The 17,202-nt window shown below is 34.7% G+C and overlaps 1 protein-coding gene across 1 annotated transcript in view; it reads right to left on the bottom strand.

Annotated features, from left to right (window-relative positions):
• Nucleotides 1-14,032, bottom strand: part of LOC129217026 (uncharacterized) — a 29,822-nt gene extending 15,790 nt beyond the window's left edge. The window contains exon 1 of the mRNA XM_054851260.1: nucleotides 12,648-14,032. Within this exon, the coding sequence (XP_054707235.1) occupies nucleotides 12,648-12,912 (265 nt within the window). The 5' untranslated portion in view covers nucleotides 12,913-14,032. The remainder of the gene's footprint in view (nucleotides 1-12,647) is intronic.
• Between the last annotated feature and the right edge of the window lie 3,170 nt (nucleotides 14,033-17,202).

Below are 17,202 nucleotides of genomic sequence, written 5' to 3'. Positions count from 1 at the left end.
AATTGTTTTAGACTACCGTTCGGTTTCCATCTGTAAGTGCGAATCACGGTCAGTTTGGATCAAAGTGCGTTTTGACAGTGATCTTCAACTTACACGAAATAAACAAATTGATAACCAGAAAAAGGTCAAGTTATCTGATGATAAATGGTAAATTTAACAGCGTGATATGTTCCGTTGCTATTCTGCTACATAAGGTATTAAAAATTTTAGTGATCACAAACTCCATACCATTTACTATAGGTGGGGCAAACCTAACCTGACAGCGTCGTAAATCTGTGATTAGGGTCTACGTAGCCTGCACAATGCTGCCAGGTTAGATTTGCCCCAACTATAGAGCATAACGTTATTGACAAAAATTGCTTTTTAATAGAGATCGTGCAATTGCTTAAGCATTTATTTGGAAGCAAGTTCATTTGCCACATTTTCGTGACTAGTTTTTCTACTGACTTTTAACATTTCTAATAGCATAGTAACTAAAATGGAACTCTTACGTAAAAGTCACGTGATGGTCACGAAATGTCAGGGTAAATTCATCAAGTTGCAGCAACTAATACCTGTCAGTCTACAGCGACGTTATTAGGTGACGGTTTCCTAATGTCATAAACTAATAGCTGAAGTGACGTCGCAGTGAAGTCACATGAACCAGGGACGGATTGGTTCCCCCAAGAGGGGGACAATCTTGACTCTTAAACAGCGCACAGTTCAGGGCCAAATTTAGTCCCATGCCGCCTCTAGGCAGATTTGAAATCTGCCGCCCTCTACCCCCTAAAAGAAGCAAAAACTCAAAAACACGCAAAAAAGTGTTCCCGAAATTTCAACTGTCAAGCTTATGAAGAAAAGATGACGCTTCACATTCAGGGTAACCCCAATGGGAAGTCAAAGCGATCTCCCGGATTCGGAAAATTTGGAGATAATATTGCAAATAGTTTCTTTTTTCTTTTTTTTTTTTCAAAACTTTTAATGATACCTAACGTTCCTTCTCATTAGATGTTATGTAACATATGTATGACATGCGTGTAAGCTCATATTTTACCATTCGGTTAAATTAGAATTTTCCTACTCCCCACAATTTTAGTTCGATGCGCCTGTTTATAATTTAATTTTGTACATCGTTCATTGCTCAAGTACTGCTTTTGGGCACGTTACCAAGCGATTCACAAAAGATCAATTTAAATAATATTTACACACAATATGTATATTTATTCACAATTATCAATTAATAGAGCATGGTTATTATTTTTTCATGGATCTATCTTATACATATAAAATCTGAGTATCTATCTATCTATCTATCTATCTATGTCCAAGCTTCTTCTCCCGAACGACAGTGAACTGACCATCGAACCAGGTATCGATGGATTCGTCATCTTCCCGTCTTCATGTTTGGCTATTTAGCATAATCCTCCGATAATAATTAGCGGAGATATCAATTAAAAACTATTAATTATGACTCTTAGATTTCAAAATCAAATCCCTATTTTTCGAAGGCTTTCCTCCATTCAAATTATTATTCAGTGCTTCAACTCAACTTTCCGGATGAACGCTTTTATTAAAATTTACAGCGTGAAGAAAATCATTGAGATGAAAGATCTGTTGCCATTTCTTTTTCTCGAATATAAAGAAATAAAATTAGGCTTTTGTTTTAAGGCTTTTCCTGTAATCAGGGTGTTTAAATTGTTTACTTTTCGATTATTTTGCCGTAATCTGCAGCAAAATTTTGCTGTTTTTTTTTTTTTTTTTTGTTCAAGCCTGATTGTTAAATACGCGTCACATGACATAACTTTCATTTTCGAGGAGAACCGTGCACGTCGTAAAGTAAATGAGTGATTTACAAGTTATTTGAGTTCTTTGAGGGTTTGTACCTGGAAAACGGATTGATGTAATTCTTGTACGACCATGTGGATAGAATCCATCCAAATATTTATCTGAGTGGTATGTTGCATTAATAAACACCCGGGCAACGCCGGGTAGTAGACTATTTTATGTAAAAAGCGGATTGTTATTGTGCATAAATATTTCCGATATAGTCTATCAGACGTAATTCAGTTTAACGTGAGTAAAGATTATAGTTGATAATGCATATATTTTCCCCTTTTGTGCTGACTGAAAATGTACTCATAACTTGTATCATTGATAACGATTATTAACGTTGATGAGGTGTTTTGGCAAAAAGATGTTTTACTGGTGTTTTGCAAACCTTGCTTTACGCGCATTTATTTATTCCTTAACGCGTTAGAAACTAGTGTCAGTGTACTACAAAAGCATCAACTGGACTGCTCTTACATTTTTTAGGTAGCCCGTGCAACGCCGGGCACGCAGCTAGTCTTATACATATAAAATCTGAGTATCTATCTATCTATCTATGTCCAAGCTTCTTCTCCCGAACGACAGTGAACTGACCATCGAACCAGGTATCGATGGATTCGTAATCCTCCCGTCTTCATGTTTGGCTATTTAACATAATTCTCCGATAATAATTAGCGGAGATATCAATTAAAAACTTTTAATTATGACTCTTAGATTTCAAAATCAAATCACTATTTTTCGAAGGCTTTCCTCCATTCAAATTATTATTCAGTGCTTCAACTCAACTTTCCGGATGAACGCTTTTATTAAAATTTACAGCGTGAAGAAAATCATTGAGATGAAAGATCTGTTGCCATTTCTTTTTCTCGAATATGAACAGGTAAAATTCTTGTTTTTGTTTTGAGGCTTTTCCTGTAATCAGGGGATTTAAATTGTTTACTTTTCGATTATTTTGCCGTAATTTGCAGCAAAATTTTGCTGTTTTTACTTTCTTCTATATCTAATATATAGAAGAAAGTATTGGATTCGTGCAAATTTTCGAATTTCGAATTTTGACGGATTCGATCGTTTTGAGGTGTGCTGAGTCCATTTCGACTATTTTTGGAAAATGTCTGTCTGTCTGTATGTGTGTGTGTATGTGTGTGTGTGTGTGTATGTGTGTCACGTCTGTGTGTGACCAGTTTTTTGTGGCCGCTCTACAGCAAAAACTACCGCATGAAATTGAACGAAATTTGGTACACATATGTGCCCCTATGTGAACTTGTGCCCATTGGTTTTTGACGCGAATTCCTCCAAGGGGGGTGGAGCAATGGGACGTTTTTTGAGTTACGCGTGCTTGCTATTCCTCAGGAAGTAACTGGCGGAATCAAACAAAATTTGGTCCATATGTTGCCCCTAAAAGGAGCAGGTGCTGATTCAATTTTGGTGTCAATAGCTCAAATGGGGGTTGAGTTATAGAACGTTTTTTGTCGTCAATTGTGACTGCTGTATCTCAAGAAATAACGAACGGAATCAAACAAAATTTTTTTGACAAGTAGCCCTTAGTGGGTATAAGAGCTGATTTTATTTTGGTGTCAACAGCTAAAAAGGGGGTAGCGCAATCGCCCGTTCTTTTTTTCCATTGTGAGTGCCCTATCTCAAGAAGTAATGCTACGTTCTGGTTGAAATTTGGAATATATGTGAATCCATATCTAAACAGACTTTGGTTCTATTTTGACGCCGATCGCTCCAAGAGGTGTTGATTTTTTTTTGCGAATAAAAATAGTTTTATTAATGCAACAATAAGAAAGATAAATCGTAATAGATTGTCGTCTGCGTATTTCTCGTGATTTTAATTGTATGGAAATGATTGGAAATATTATCTCAATGATTTAAAATTTTTAACTGTTGCCATCTTATGTTTGTTAATAAATAAAATATTTGTAATTAATTCAAAAAAAAAGGCTTTTAAAGTAACTTTCAATTTTCGCTCCTTGTTTTGTTTTTACAATAATTCAGACATTGGGATGGTCGTCAAGTTTTTGCATGTGTAATTTTATTTTCGTTAAGAATATTGCTTCCTCGTCAAGCATGGGGAGGGATCAGAAAAAGGAAAAATATAGAAGAAAGTTTCGTGATGGCCACAACATACTAGTTTTTTTTTTGTTTCAAGCCTGATTGTTAAATACGCGTCACATGACATAACTTTCATTTTCGAGGAGGACCGTGCACGTCGTAAAGTAAATGAGTGATTTACAAGTTATTTGAGTTCTTTGAGGGTTTGTACCTGGAAAACGGATTGATGTAATTCTTGTACGACCATGTGGATAGAATCCATCCAAATATTTATCTGAGTGGTATGTTGCATTAATAAACACCCGGGCAACGCCGGGTAGTAGACTATTTTATGTAAAAAGCGGATTGTTATTGTGCATAAATATTTCCGATATAGTCTATCAGATGTAATTCAGTTTAACGTGAGTAAAGATTATAGTTGATAATGCATATATTTTCCCCTTTTGTGCTGACTGAAAATGTACTCATAACTTGTATCATTGATAACGATTATTAACGTTGATGAGGTGTTTTGGCAAAAATATGTTTTACTGGTGTTTTGCAAACCTTGCTTTACGCGCATTTATTTATTCCTTAACGCGTTAGAAACTAGTGTCAGTGTACTACAAAAGCATCAACTGGACTGCTCTTACATTTTTTAGGTAGCCCGTGCAACGCCGGGCACGCAGCTAGTAGTTTCTTAAAACATGTTCTCTTTCATTCTTTGAAGTTTTAAAACGTTTCCTGATAATGGCAACGGGTATGAATTTAGGAAATATGACGTAGACTTGAGTTAGACTTATAAGGGAAAATATAATGATAGAAAATTAGGAGATTAAGTGTAGCCGAGATTTGTCTCGAATGCCAAGCATGTTAGTATGCTCCACATAAGACGGCATCTTTATTTTCAGAAGAAAAAAAATAGCTAACTTGTTTGTTGTTTCATTATTGTTATCGTTTACCCAAAAAGACATTTTGATTTTAGAAAAAAAAAGTTACATTCCGAATAAATTCTGTTACTTTTTTAAAGGTAGCGTTTTAGTGCTCTTTTGATAAAAACCATGTTTTGAAATCGAAACACTAGTTTCGTTATTTAATAGCTATTTAGCTGAATCTTTGATGAGCACTGAACTTTTATATGTCTTGAGCGTTAATCATTTTGTCAATTGTCATCTTAATTTATAACAGCATCCTTATCCTGTTACTTTTATTTATTTATTTTTTCATTTAAGAACCAACTATTTGAATAATTTCCTCTGTTATTACGTTCACTAAACCTGTATTCTTACCACTCCTCACAGTTCGATAGTATTTCATTTGTAAATTGTAACTGGATTACTTTGTAAAGAGTCCAAAGTTTCCACTTTTGAAAACTGCCCATTTGAAAAAAATATAGGGTAAAACCTCCAGTAGTTGGCCATTTAAGAGATCAGTTGTTGAGTTTTGTTTACCTATAAGTTTAAGCTATCAATACTACAATAAAAACAATGTAAACCTTTAGGCTGTACCTTTTTGATAATGATTCACTAACTTGTTTCTGGAAAAAAAAAAATTTTATTTTAAAAATTAAGCTATGGGTCTAGTCATATTATACAAAAAAGGGGCTAAAATTGCAAAGCACGATGTAGTTCTGATTTTTTAATGTTGTTTGGGTCAGTTAGGGTAGTATAAACCAAAGTTTGCTGTTTTCAAAAACCTGGGCTTGCTGTGTAATTCGCGAAAAACTGCGAAATTGTCGGACTTTTTTAAGTTTTTCCTTTTTAACTCCTAAACTATCCAATTTTTGATGCTAAATGTGATTACCAGTTTTAAAGTACATTAAAATTTGAACAATTTAAGCTCAAGTGGAGCTCTGTGCGACCAATAGTTTAGGAGATATCGTATTTTAAAAATTGGCCATTTTTGGCGAAAAATATAAAAAATATGCTTTGATCATATTTCAAGCCAAATATCGACATAAATTCATACTCTACAAGAAATAAAATGGACATTGGACAGACAGTTACAGCAAATTTAATTGGCTTTCATTTTAAGCCAAAAGCGACGTCTGTAGCTTCATTAGTTCTTTCGCAATCGCAAAACAAACAAATAAATAAGAAAATTCGATTTTGAAGGAATAAGACAAAACACTTTTCCAGACAATATGGAAGATTCTATTCTAAACAACAAGGCCCGATCAAGACAAACTGGTGCCCAGGTTCTGAGTAAAACTTGGTGCCACTCCCCCCATGAGAAAATCAGCAATTTCAAAATCAATGTTTTATACTAGAAACCTAATACACTAGAAACCTACACATTACTACAGAAACCTGGGATTTGAATACCAAACACTTGATAGTCTCCATACTAATCATAGTTAAAATTGCCTTACCTTAAGGTGAAAATGAATTAAAAAACAATTTAAAACTGCAAAAATAGCAAAAAAAAAAAAAAAAAATAATTCTGACATTAAGCTTTAAAGAGGCTTCTTTCTAGCTTTAACAGAGGCAAATGTGTCGATCACATCATCGAAATCTAATTTTGATGTCACAGAATTTTCAATGGTCAATAAGAAAAACGCCTGTAAATTATCCTGAGAAACGCAGCTTCTCAAACAATTTTTGATTCTTTTCAAAGCTGAAAAGGAACGTTCACTTTAACAGAAAAAAAAGGAAGGAAGGAAGTTAATTTAGTCTATTTTAGTGCCCCTAAATTTGGTGCCCAGGTCCGCGGACCCGCCGGACCGTGCGTTAATCAGGCCCTGCTAAACAAAGGGGCAAAGAATGATATAATAAGACTCTAATGTGTGTTTATATAAGTTATCTGTGTTGGGAAAAAACGCCGGTTAGGAAGAAAAAAAAAATAGCAACATTTAGCATCAAAAATTGGATAGTTTAGGAGTTCGAAAGGAAAAACTAAAAAAAGTCCGAAAATTTCCGTTTTTCGCAAATTACGCAGTTAGCACAGGTTTTTGAAAACTGCAAACTTAGGTTTACACTACCCTAACTGACCCAAACAACATTAAAAAATCAGAACTACATCGCACTTTGCGATTTTAATGTGTAATATGACTGGACTATATTGTTAATATGAGAAAATGCTACAGTAGTCGGTCATATAGAAACAGAGTGCTCGGCCATGCATGAGCCCAGTAGTCGATCGTTTCATACCGCTACTCTTATGAGGTGTAAGTAAATGAATTTGAACAAAATTGAATGCGAAACTTACAGCACAGCAGTGTACTTAAAAATAATTATTCCAGTAATTACAATAGAATTTTGCATTCTGGATGTCTTCATAACGTTTATCTTTATATTATCTTTTAAACTGCAATCAGTTTGAATATGCAGCGCATGCAATATATATATATTTTTTATTTATCTTCTACATTAGCGGTTCGGGGTGTGGGGAGGGCGTTAGGATATATCAGATAAAATAAAATCAACCCTCTCATTAATATTGTGGAAGTGACTAATGTGTACGCCAACCTCACTTGGATCCTAAATTACCTCAAAAAAATGTATTTACTTCTTTTCATCTTGGATTTCATATGTTCAGGAATAAGCTGTTCAAAATAATGATTTTAATAGTGAAGTTAAATTTTGTGTGTGAAACTATCTAGATTTTTCCTTATTTATTAGTTCTCAGCTATCCTTATTAACTCCAGTTTCTAATTAGATTGCTTGTATTAAGCACGTACGGAGGAAGGGGGGGGGGTGACCACATGTCAGTCTTCATAGGGGCTACAGGGCCTGAAAGTTTGAGAACCCCTGTTCTACGTCGTTAACTAAAATGATATCACATGCTGCGAAAGAAGCAAAGAAATTTGATGAATGGAAAAGACCCGGGTTAAGCAGGATTTTTTTTGATGGGGGAGGGGGGGAGGCATTTTGAAAACTTCCAAAACATTAGAATTTTGACTCCCCCTCCCCACACCCTGGCACAAAACGGTTACAGTGTTAGCTGTTTATGTTACCATTAAGACTGAACGAAAGAGTTGATAGAATTCACATGACCGATAAAGAGCGGATTATTGATCAATATGATTGATATTTGACTAGTCTACGTTCATTAGAACGAAACTTCAGCATACGGAACACAAAATAAAATTGTAGTTTTGGAAATAATTTCACCTCAAAACAATAAAAGTAAAAATCCTTTTACTTTTAAAAACATAGCAATCAAGGTCACGTCTAAAGCAAAAATTTTCAAAAAAAACAATGGCACCTCGTTGTAAACGAACTGCAGTAAGATGAATTAAGTAGGCTCGTCCGTATTTTCAAAGTTTTTCGGCGGGAAGAGGAGGGTGGGGCAAAGGGTACGAATTCAGCTGATTTGAAAGGAAAAAAAGCATCAAAATACAAGCAAATTTGCATGATAGCATTATATTGTGAAAATCCAGAGGGATTTAATTGCCCCTCCCCTCCATTGATTGCCCAAATGACGGGCCTGTATGTAGGTAAATTGAAATTCAGACATTTGGGGTGTCATGAAGATAATCATACATCCTTCAAAAAGAACATTAGTAAACGATGAATAAACTAAAATGGAACTAGTGCGCTACGTAAGGCAATTTTGAAGCTAAGTCAGCATTATTTTAAACAAGAAATAAATTTTGATTTCCTAGAGAAGAAAAGCCAAGGAAATAAATATTTGGTTATGGAAACAGTAATAAAAAGTGCTATCAACATTTGAAATAATTAGCCTTAGTAAAATCAAACTATAAATGTAAGATGGTTTGATAAGAAAGACGATAAATCACCATTTGGTAATGGCATGTTAAGTTGTTAAGCATCTCCAGCTCAGTCACTTTCCTATGCTGGGCTGATGAGTGCTAATAAGCACGAAATTGCAGTCCTCGGTTGGAAATGACTGAGCTGGCGGTGTATTTCACGAATAGAACATTTATTTCTAAACGGAACGATGGACTAAATTTACAGCACCAGTTTTCAAGAATTCTAAGTTGAAATCAACTTTAGAGGCAATAAAATGACGAAATAACCCCCTTTTGTCAAAAAAAGTTTAGGCAGAAAGTTTAAACATTTTCTTTAGAAGAAATAACGTTCGAAAGGGAATTTTCTCTCAAAACAGCTGAATTGCCGCTGTGTCAATACTTTATTTTGATTATATTTGATGAATATTAGAAAAGCCATATTAGGTACGCAGTTGACTACTGGGTAGATCAACAAAACAGTGTAGAACCAGTGGTCAATCTGCGATGGCCCGACTAGTTTGAGGGAAAAAAAAAAAAAAAAAAAAAAACTCACGAAGGGAAGAGATGAGACGGGCTCAGCTCGGGCCCGACAGCCCGAGCCCGGACCCGAACTGGGCTCGGGCTCTAGAACCGAAAATAGGTTTCGGGTTCGGGCGTTTTCGGGTGGGATTGGGCTCAAGCACAGATAGTCAATCGCCAATCTCCATACAAATTCAAAGCAAATAAACACTTTCCTACTGTGAGAAAATGAAAGGAACATTTAAAACAGTTCAATCAATGTCAAATTTACAACCCCCCACCTCCCCCCCCCAAAAAAAAATTAATTAATTAATTAACGCTTATTTATAGTGTTTTCTTGTGATTACTATTGCAATATTTCATGCAGTAATGCATTTGAAGTGGAGCATTTAAAGAAAATTTAGAAACTTCTGTTAATGAAAACATTTGACGTAATATTTTTCATTAACAGAGAGATCATGTCAGACTGTAGAAGGCTCAGTTTTTGATACAAGAAAGTTTCCTCCGGGCTCGGATTTTGGTCCCAGACAATATCACTCGGGCTCGGGCAGGCCCGGGCTCTCAAAAATGAGCCCGAACTCATCTCTAGCAGGCACGCAGGGCAAAGACACGCTTGCCCGCAGGCCAGGCAAGCGCATCTCTAGCAGGCACGCAGGGCAAAGACGCGCTTGCCCGCAGGCCAGGCAAGCGCATCTCTAGCAGGCACGCAGGGCAAAGACGCGCTTGCCCGCAGGCCAGGCAAGCGCGTCCCCTGCTTGAAGCTTGATGTCACAAATGTGTCACAGCGTGAATCGTGTGAGACGTCCCTACTGTCACTTTGTGACTGCTACCATTGTGACTTGCAATGACAACTTTGCCACGACATGGTGTGCTGTCAAGGATATTTTTGCTCTACAGTAATGCATAGCCGCGATATTTTTTTTTAATAATTCGAAATATTTACTTTTGCTCATGTTTATATTTTTTTAACCAGTAAGATTCTTTTTACATGAACATTAGTTTGCGGTTTACGTAAATTGAATTCGCTCGTTTTTTATCATTCCTCTCAAAACATTTGGGGCGCGACTGCCCCCTCTCGACCCCCCTATTTGCCGCCCCTGTCTAGGGCGCATACCGTTCAATCTCCTACCCAATTCATAAAATTCATTTCAAAACGTAACCACACCATGTAGCACAAGGTCCACTCTCTGAATTAACGAACTAGTACCAAAGAAAAAAAAAAAAAAAAAAAAAAAACTAGAAGCTGCCACTTGTCGCAAATTCAGTGACTATTGGTTCTTACGAAAACGGTCAGTATTTACGAAAATTTCAAAAACTAATGAAAAATTGTTCTCAAGGGTGCCCCGGTGGGAAGTCATGGAAGGTCACTCTGACCTCCCAAAAATTTCCTTATTCGGCAAATTTTGTCTGAAGATTCGGCAATTTTGGAAACAGCATGGCAAAATTGCAATTTTTTAATAAAAAAATGTAATAATGCTATATTCATATTTCATCGTTAGGGAAAGTTTCTAAGTTTCATTCGGTCAATTGAAAATTGCCTACTTCCCAAAAATTTTACTTCAGGGCGTGTGTTGTTCTGCGTGTGTTTTTGTGTGTTGCAATTGCAGCGGTAAGTTTATTGTTGTCTTTTTTTAAATATCTTTCTGCATTTTTCTGTTTTTGTTTAAGCATTATTTAAAAACCCAGCTGTGCATTAAAATATTTTTTTAAATGATAACATTTTCTGTTGAGTTAACTTCTCTAAGTCGAATCAGTATCCGTGTTCGTTATAGTAGCATTCAAGTAGCAGTTACTTTAATTTAAATTCCCTTTAATGAAAAACAGTTGTCTGAAAAAAAAAAAAAAAAAAAGACTGATTTTTTGCAACGATCAATTTGAAATCGGCCTTTGTATCACCTAAAACTTATCATCAAAGCAACTCTTTGTAAACCAGTTTCAGATACTTTATCATATTTTTCATTGTAAACAGTAGAGGAATGTGGAATTAAGTGAAACGTTTTTCAAAATCAAAATATTGGACATTACTGTACTGAAACAACGAACGATGTATTTTATAATCAAAATTGCATTGGAAGATTTTTTTTTTATGCAACCAATTTGTACTTTTAATAAAGTGGGAAAATTTTTTTATGGTGTCAAAGTGAAAAATAAAATATTTTTCTGTTGAAATATTTTCTAGCTGATTATTAAAATTACTTCTGATCAAATGAATGAGTAAATAAAGAAATGAATAAATAATGAAACAAGTAACGAATAAATAAATGAATTAGTTAATGTATTAGAAAAAATAGATGATTGAACAATGAACAAAGTAATGAATAAATAAGAAAATAAATAAATGAATGAATAAATAAGTATTAAATGAAGAAATGCAAATTAATTAATTTAAATGAATGCACAAGTGATTAAAAAAATTAATAAAATAAGTAAACGAAATAAACTATAATTCACAGTCCACTTTGCCAGCAAGCCCTTGACTTTTTAACTAAACAAAACATTTTAACTAAAAATAAACTTAATATTAAATAAATAAATAAATATTGCACCGAACATTAGTAGTTTCTTTTTAATAACGAAATAAATAGTTCACCAAAAACAAAAATTTTTGTGTATGAGTAGATTTTGGAAAATTGCTTGTTAAGTCATATGCTTTGATCTTCAAAGATAACTTTTTACTGACTGAAATCGGCTACATAGATTAATACACAGTTAAAATATTATCAGATAGGTAGTGTTAAAAGTAGTGTGAATATTTTACCATTCCACTTTGCCTCGCTATTTCACTTTGCCCCACATTACCCTATATCTGTTATGCATTGTTAAGTTGTGATGATTTAAGAAAAAAATATTGACTGCAAATTTACCAAACTTACGACTCATAAATAAATAAATATATATATTTTTGAGCAATCACGATTGCTTATTGCATTTGACTGTTTTGATGTGCTATCATTTTATTTTCCCACCAGCACCCTCTGCCAGCACCACCGTCGACCGGCTCCTCACGATGCTGCTCCTATAGCGAAAACCGTCTCCAGGTTGCGTTCATATCCTACACACACGCGCATACACACACACACACACACACACAAACACATACACACGCATACATACAGACACCTACACATACACACACGCATACATACAGACACCTACACACACAACTACCCACATATTCATGCATGCACACAGACACAAACACATATACCTACACACACATACACATACCCCGCCCCCCACACACAAACACTCATACACACAACTACCCACACACTCATGCCTGCGCACAGACACAAACACACATGCATACAGTGTGTAAATAAAATAAGTAAACGAAATGAACTATAATTCACATTGCAGTGTCCACTTTGCCCCGCAAGTACTTGACTTTTCACACACATACACATACCCCCTGCACACAAACACACATACCCGACACACACAAGCACACACGCCTACATATATACACACACTCGTGATTGCGAAAAACATAATTTGAATTCAAGATGTCAAAATTCAAATTAATTTAAATTTTTTATTTTTATTTTTTTCTTGATCATTTCGTTCATTGATAAAAATACAATATTGGACTTACCTTTCATCGCTAAGATGCTTCGAACGGTATTTCCCTGCATTGGCTTCTCTCCTGATCTATACTTTTCGTACAGATCCATCATATACCTTGGGGGTAGGGAGATATCTTTCCCTTGTAAAGGTATTCCTTCAGAATTAGATTTCACACCCAGGAATTTTCGAACAGATTCTTCGATCAACTCTTTCCTTTGAAGCTCACTGCACCATATGTGACGAATTAAGATCATCATGAGAGGAATTCGAACTAACGTCGGAAGCTTAGCCATCTTTTTACAGATCTTCAATCAAAAGTAGAGCCAATGACAAAAATGCTTTGTGTTCCTAGAAGCATATTTTCTCTGCAGGATCCCACTGACGAGTCAATCAAAATTGTGACACAGGTAAATGCCATTTTTTGTGGCACTAATAAGTTAATAATAAACGTTGATCCTCTTGTAGATATTAGGAAAACAATTTTTACTTGAAGAAAATATCAATCTGAAACATTTTCTAAGCCAAATAATATGTTTTAAACCTGTTTAGCGTTTATAATTAAACATTTTAACGAAGCAGTAAGCAATTATTTACGCAAATTATTCTTTACTTTATATTAATTGTAAATGTACACTTGTACTGTTATTATTCCTTCTCGGCATTACATCAGGATATCTTTCCTAAGTTTTCATACTTTTAGTGCAATTATTCAACTGAAGGAATTCGTAAGTACAAAATAAGTAAAAAACAAAGTCATATGCTTTTCTTATTTTAACTTTTAAAGGCTACAAATGTTACAAAATATCCGAACCAGTAATATATTACTGCATCATTTGTAAATCTTGTTAGGTGTTCTATCACCACAACTAGAAATTTTTTTACATTTCTTCCGCTGCAACAGTTAGATAAAAGAGTTTCAAATTTAAACACTTCGAAACACTTAGTACACTTCGAAATAGTGCAAATCAATCACATTGTCACTTTTATTAATTTTTTTAAATTAAATTAGATAATTTTCCATAAATACCTAAATTTTATTTGCCACACAAGATTAGGACCACTAATACTGCTGGTAAAAGTACGTTTCAGTAACTACTGAGCTTTAAAACGCAATATCAACTTTTAGTGCTGCTCGAAATTTTAAAAATATCGAATTTCCTTTAATGCATCCAGCCGATAACAGCATTCATGTTAGAAAAAAAAAATAAAATCGAATACAGTATTAAAAATTATTTCGGGGTAGAGATTCGGTATTCTTCATCCACCCAACAGATAATCTCTTTTGCACAACGAAATCAATAAATCACTCCGTCGCACGTTTCGTTGTGAATTGCCAAAGATTCCGTGGAACATTTCAAGCAAACAATTGCAATATTCCTCATAAACGATTTGTCCTAACATAGCATCTTTAGCACTCCGCGAACTCTTGTTTCACCTGTTGCTTACAATCCATTCAAGAGAAATCAGTAGAACCGAATAAAATCTTCCGGGCTTGCGTCTTCATACGGAGCCAACTTGGCGAAAGATGAACGAACATTTCGCCAATGAAAACCTGCCTCTTCAAAAGCGAAAATTAAGCGATCCAAAGCCATTAACTAACTAAAAGCGCTTCGTTAAAAAGCGAAGTAATTAAAATTTGGAGAGTTCATTCCGAAGGTCACACACTTGGAAGGAAGGTCACGTTACGAAACCTATGACCTCTTTCCGCCCTATTTCGATCAGTTTATTCGTCTGGAAGGGAAGAAAAGAAGAGAGAAATAAATTGAAAGGAAAGAAATCGAATCTTAGAAAAGAAAAATAAATTAAAAAGTTAGGTTGTGTGGTCTCTCCTATCTGAAACAGTATCTCAAAAATAAGGCGATGAAAGATTTGTGACAATCAAAGGGTAAACTAATACGTCAAGAATTAGATGATGATTTGTAAGCAAAAAATTATTCTTCCTAACGGAAATTGGTTAGTGTTGGACTTACCATGTAGAAATTGCGAAAGCCCCCATGCCGTATGGGCCCAAAAGGCAGGCCCGTCATTTGGAGGGGGGGGGGATTGGAAGGGACAACTGACCCCTTTGGCTTTCAGCAATTAATGTATTTCTAAATTTCTAAAAAGCGGAAGTGGTTTTAGCTGTTTTTCGGTACAATTTTCATTGAGTATTCATCCTTTGACCCCTTTCCCTGAAAAACGTCGAAATGACGGACCTGCCCAAAAGTGATCAAAAAGGTACATGATGAGTAGTTGACCCAGTTCTGTTTGACTAACGATCCCCAAAAATGAATTGCTACGGGCCCCCAAAGTTCTCTATTGTGAAGTTAAATAATACTTTATTATTATTTTTTTTTAAATTTGATACAATGGCGTTACTTTCGAAACTTCAAGGGGTAAGGACGGATCTAGTTTCTTGTTTTGGAGGAGATCATTATCGGAAAAGGGGGTCATAACTAATAACTAGGGATATACTAATACTTATATTGGATAACTTATAAGAGATCTGGAGCGAGTTTTCAAAATATGTTCCCGAAATGCAGCTTTAGGTTGCATTTAATCGCTTAAAGAAGAGGGGTCACGGCCCTCATAAACACGCCCTTGGATCCATGCTTACAAGAGAGCATATCAGTTCAAATTGACTCATTGAAAGGACCTGAGGAGCGAAATTTTCGTTTCAGGTGCTTTAAATCAGTTTTTGTGCACCTAACCGTTTTTACCCACAATCGATTTTTTTTAAACTTTAATTTCAAACAAAATAAAATTACAAATTTGCAACACACATGTAATTTTATATCTTTGAGAGGTTTCACAATAATTGACTGTACATGTGCATGATCTTTAGTTATGAGTTCTATAAAAATGATACTAATGTTACATTCCTTTGACTTTTAAAAATTTTGACAGAGGGATCACATTTGTGTGCATATTTTCTAGTTTAATTAATTCGTAAAAGAAAACAAAACGGTACCAGTGTTTAAAAGAATGCAATTAAATAAAAAGACAATTTTCCTTGCAAAAACTCATCAAACAATTGCTTAGTTTTTGATAGTGTAAAGAGAACAAAAAAAAAAAAAAAAAAAATCATATCCTTGAGTTTGACGTATTTCCTTTCGATGAAATTACCTTGAGAGCGTCAACTTCATCTATTGAATGTGTAAATGGATACTTAGCATTCGAAATATAGGACAACAGGATTTATGAGGCTGTAAAAAAGCAATAATCATCAATTTACAACCATATAAGTGCAAGCACTGATCGAAAATCAAAACTGTCTTTGATTAGATGTTTGTTTTTCTCATTACTATATGATTGGGTACGGTTTCCAAGGTGACACATTTTAGCGTATAAGGAAGAAATATGACACACGATAAAAGGGCTTTCGATGGTATCAATGGAAGAAATTGCAGATTGTAATGAGACCGTTTTGCAATATAACATAACAAATAAACTTGTTTTCTTTAATCACTTCATTTGATCATTGCTTTTAAGAATGAATGTTGAACACGGGATGGAGAAAAGAGCTTAGTGGTGAACTTGTTGACATTCGTTTGGAGAAATGACGATTTTATGTTTTCTTTCTTTTGAAGAAATGCAAATTTTTATGTGTTATCTCTTTTAAATTCAAAGAATATGCAATATCTTTTAATCTCTAAATATGTGTTATCTCTTTAAAATCCAGTCTACAAATATTTACACAAATGTTTCTTCCCCTCACATTTATTGTAAATAAAACACTTGTATTGTTATCATTCTTTTTTAGCATTATATCAGGATACATTTTCTAATGTTTCATTATTTTAGAGTAAATATTTAACTAAAGAAATTCGTTACTACAAAACTGCGCTTAAAATAGTCATGTTTTATATTTTTTGTTAAAAATGTTAAACTCCAAATGTTTTTTCTTCTTACCGGGCGTCCAAATAAAAATATTTTTCAGTGTGAGACACGACACAAGGAGGAAAAAACAACAAAAATTTCCTTAAGGGTGTCTCCCCCTCCCCCTTCCATGAGCAAGATGAAATTCAAAAAACCACGAAGACCCAATAAAAAGAGAGAAAAATACAACTAAAAAATCACAAATAATTTTTTTAGTGGCTCTGCCTGTGGCATGAGCCCCCAATCCTCCTCTAGTTGGGCACCTCCTGATCATTAGAACAACTTTTGGGGGAAAACATTGAATAGTTGGAGTAGGGAGAAAAGACAAGTGATTCTTTTCAAGTTCAATTCTCACATGAAATCTTCATTCACTAAACATTTCCGACGATACACTTAATTTTAGCTCAATATTCACTCTCTAATCACGATTGTTTGTCACTGACTAACATCTGTTTAAAAGCATTAAAACAACGTTTAAAACGCATCGTCTTTTCACCCACAAGCTCGTTTATTCGTATTGGAAAAGGGTTTCATTGTAACCGCAAAGCACGCGTCTGATATCGCTATCTGTTACATAAATAAACTAAAGGAAACATTTTAATTGTAATAATGTTTTGACTTTCGCAATAATTTTGGAATAGTAATTTTGCCCCGAGTTACCTCCGCCATCAATGTTTCTAGACCTACAACAAGAAAATTTCCTACAACGATCACATTTACTAAAC

Source organism: Uloborus diversus, chromosome 2 (assembly GCF_026930045.1).
Source record: "Uloborus diversus isolate 005 chromosome 2, Udiv.v.3.1, whole genome shotgun sequence".
In the NCBI taxonomy this organism is placed as follows: domain Eukaryota; kingdom Metazoa; phylum Arthropoda; class Arachnida; order Araneae; family Uloboridae; genus Uloborus; species Uloborus diversus.
The sequence above is the reverse complement of the archived record's forward strand: the minus strand, read 5'-3'. Positions and strand labels throughout refer to the sequence as shown.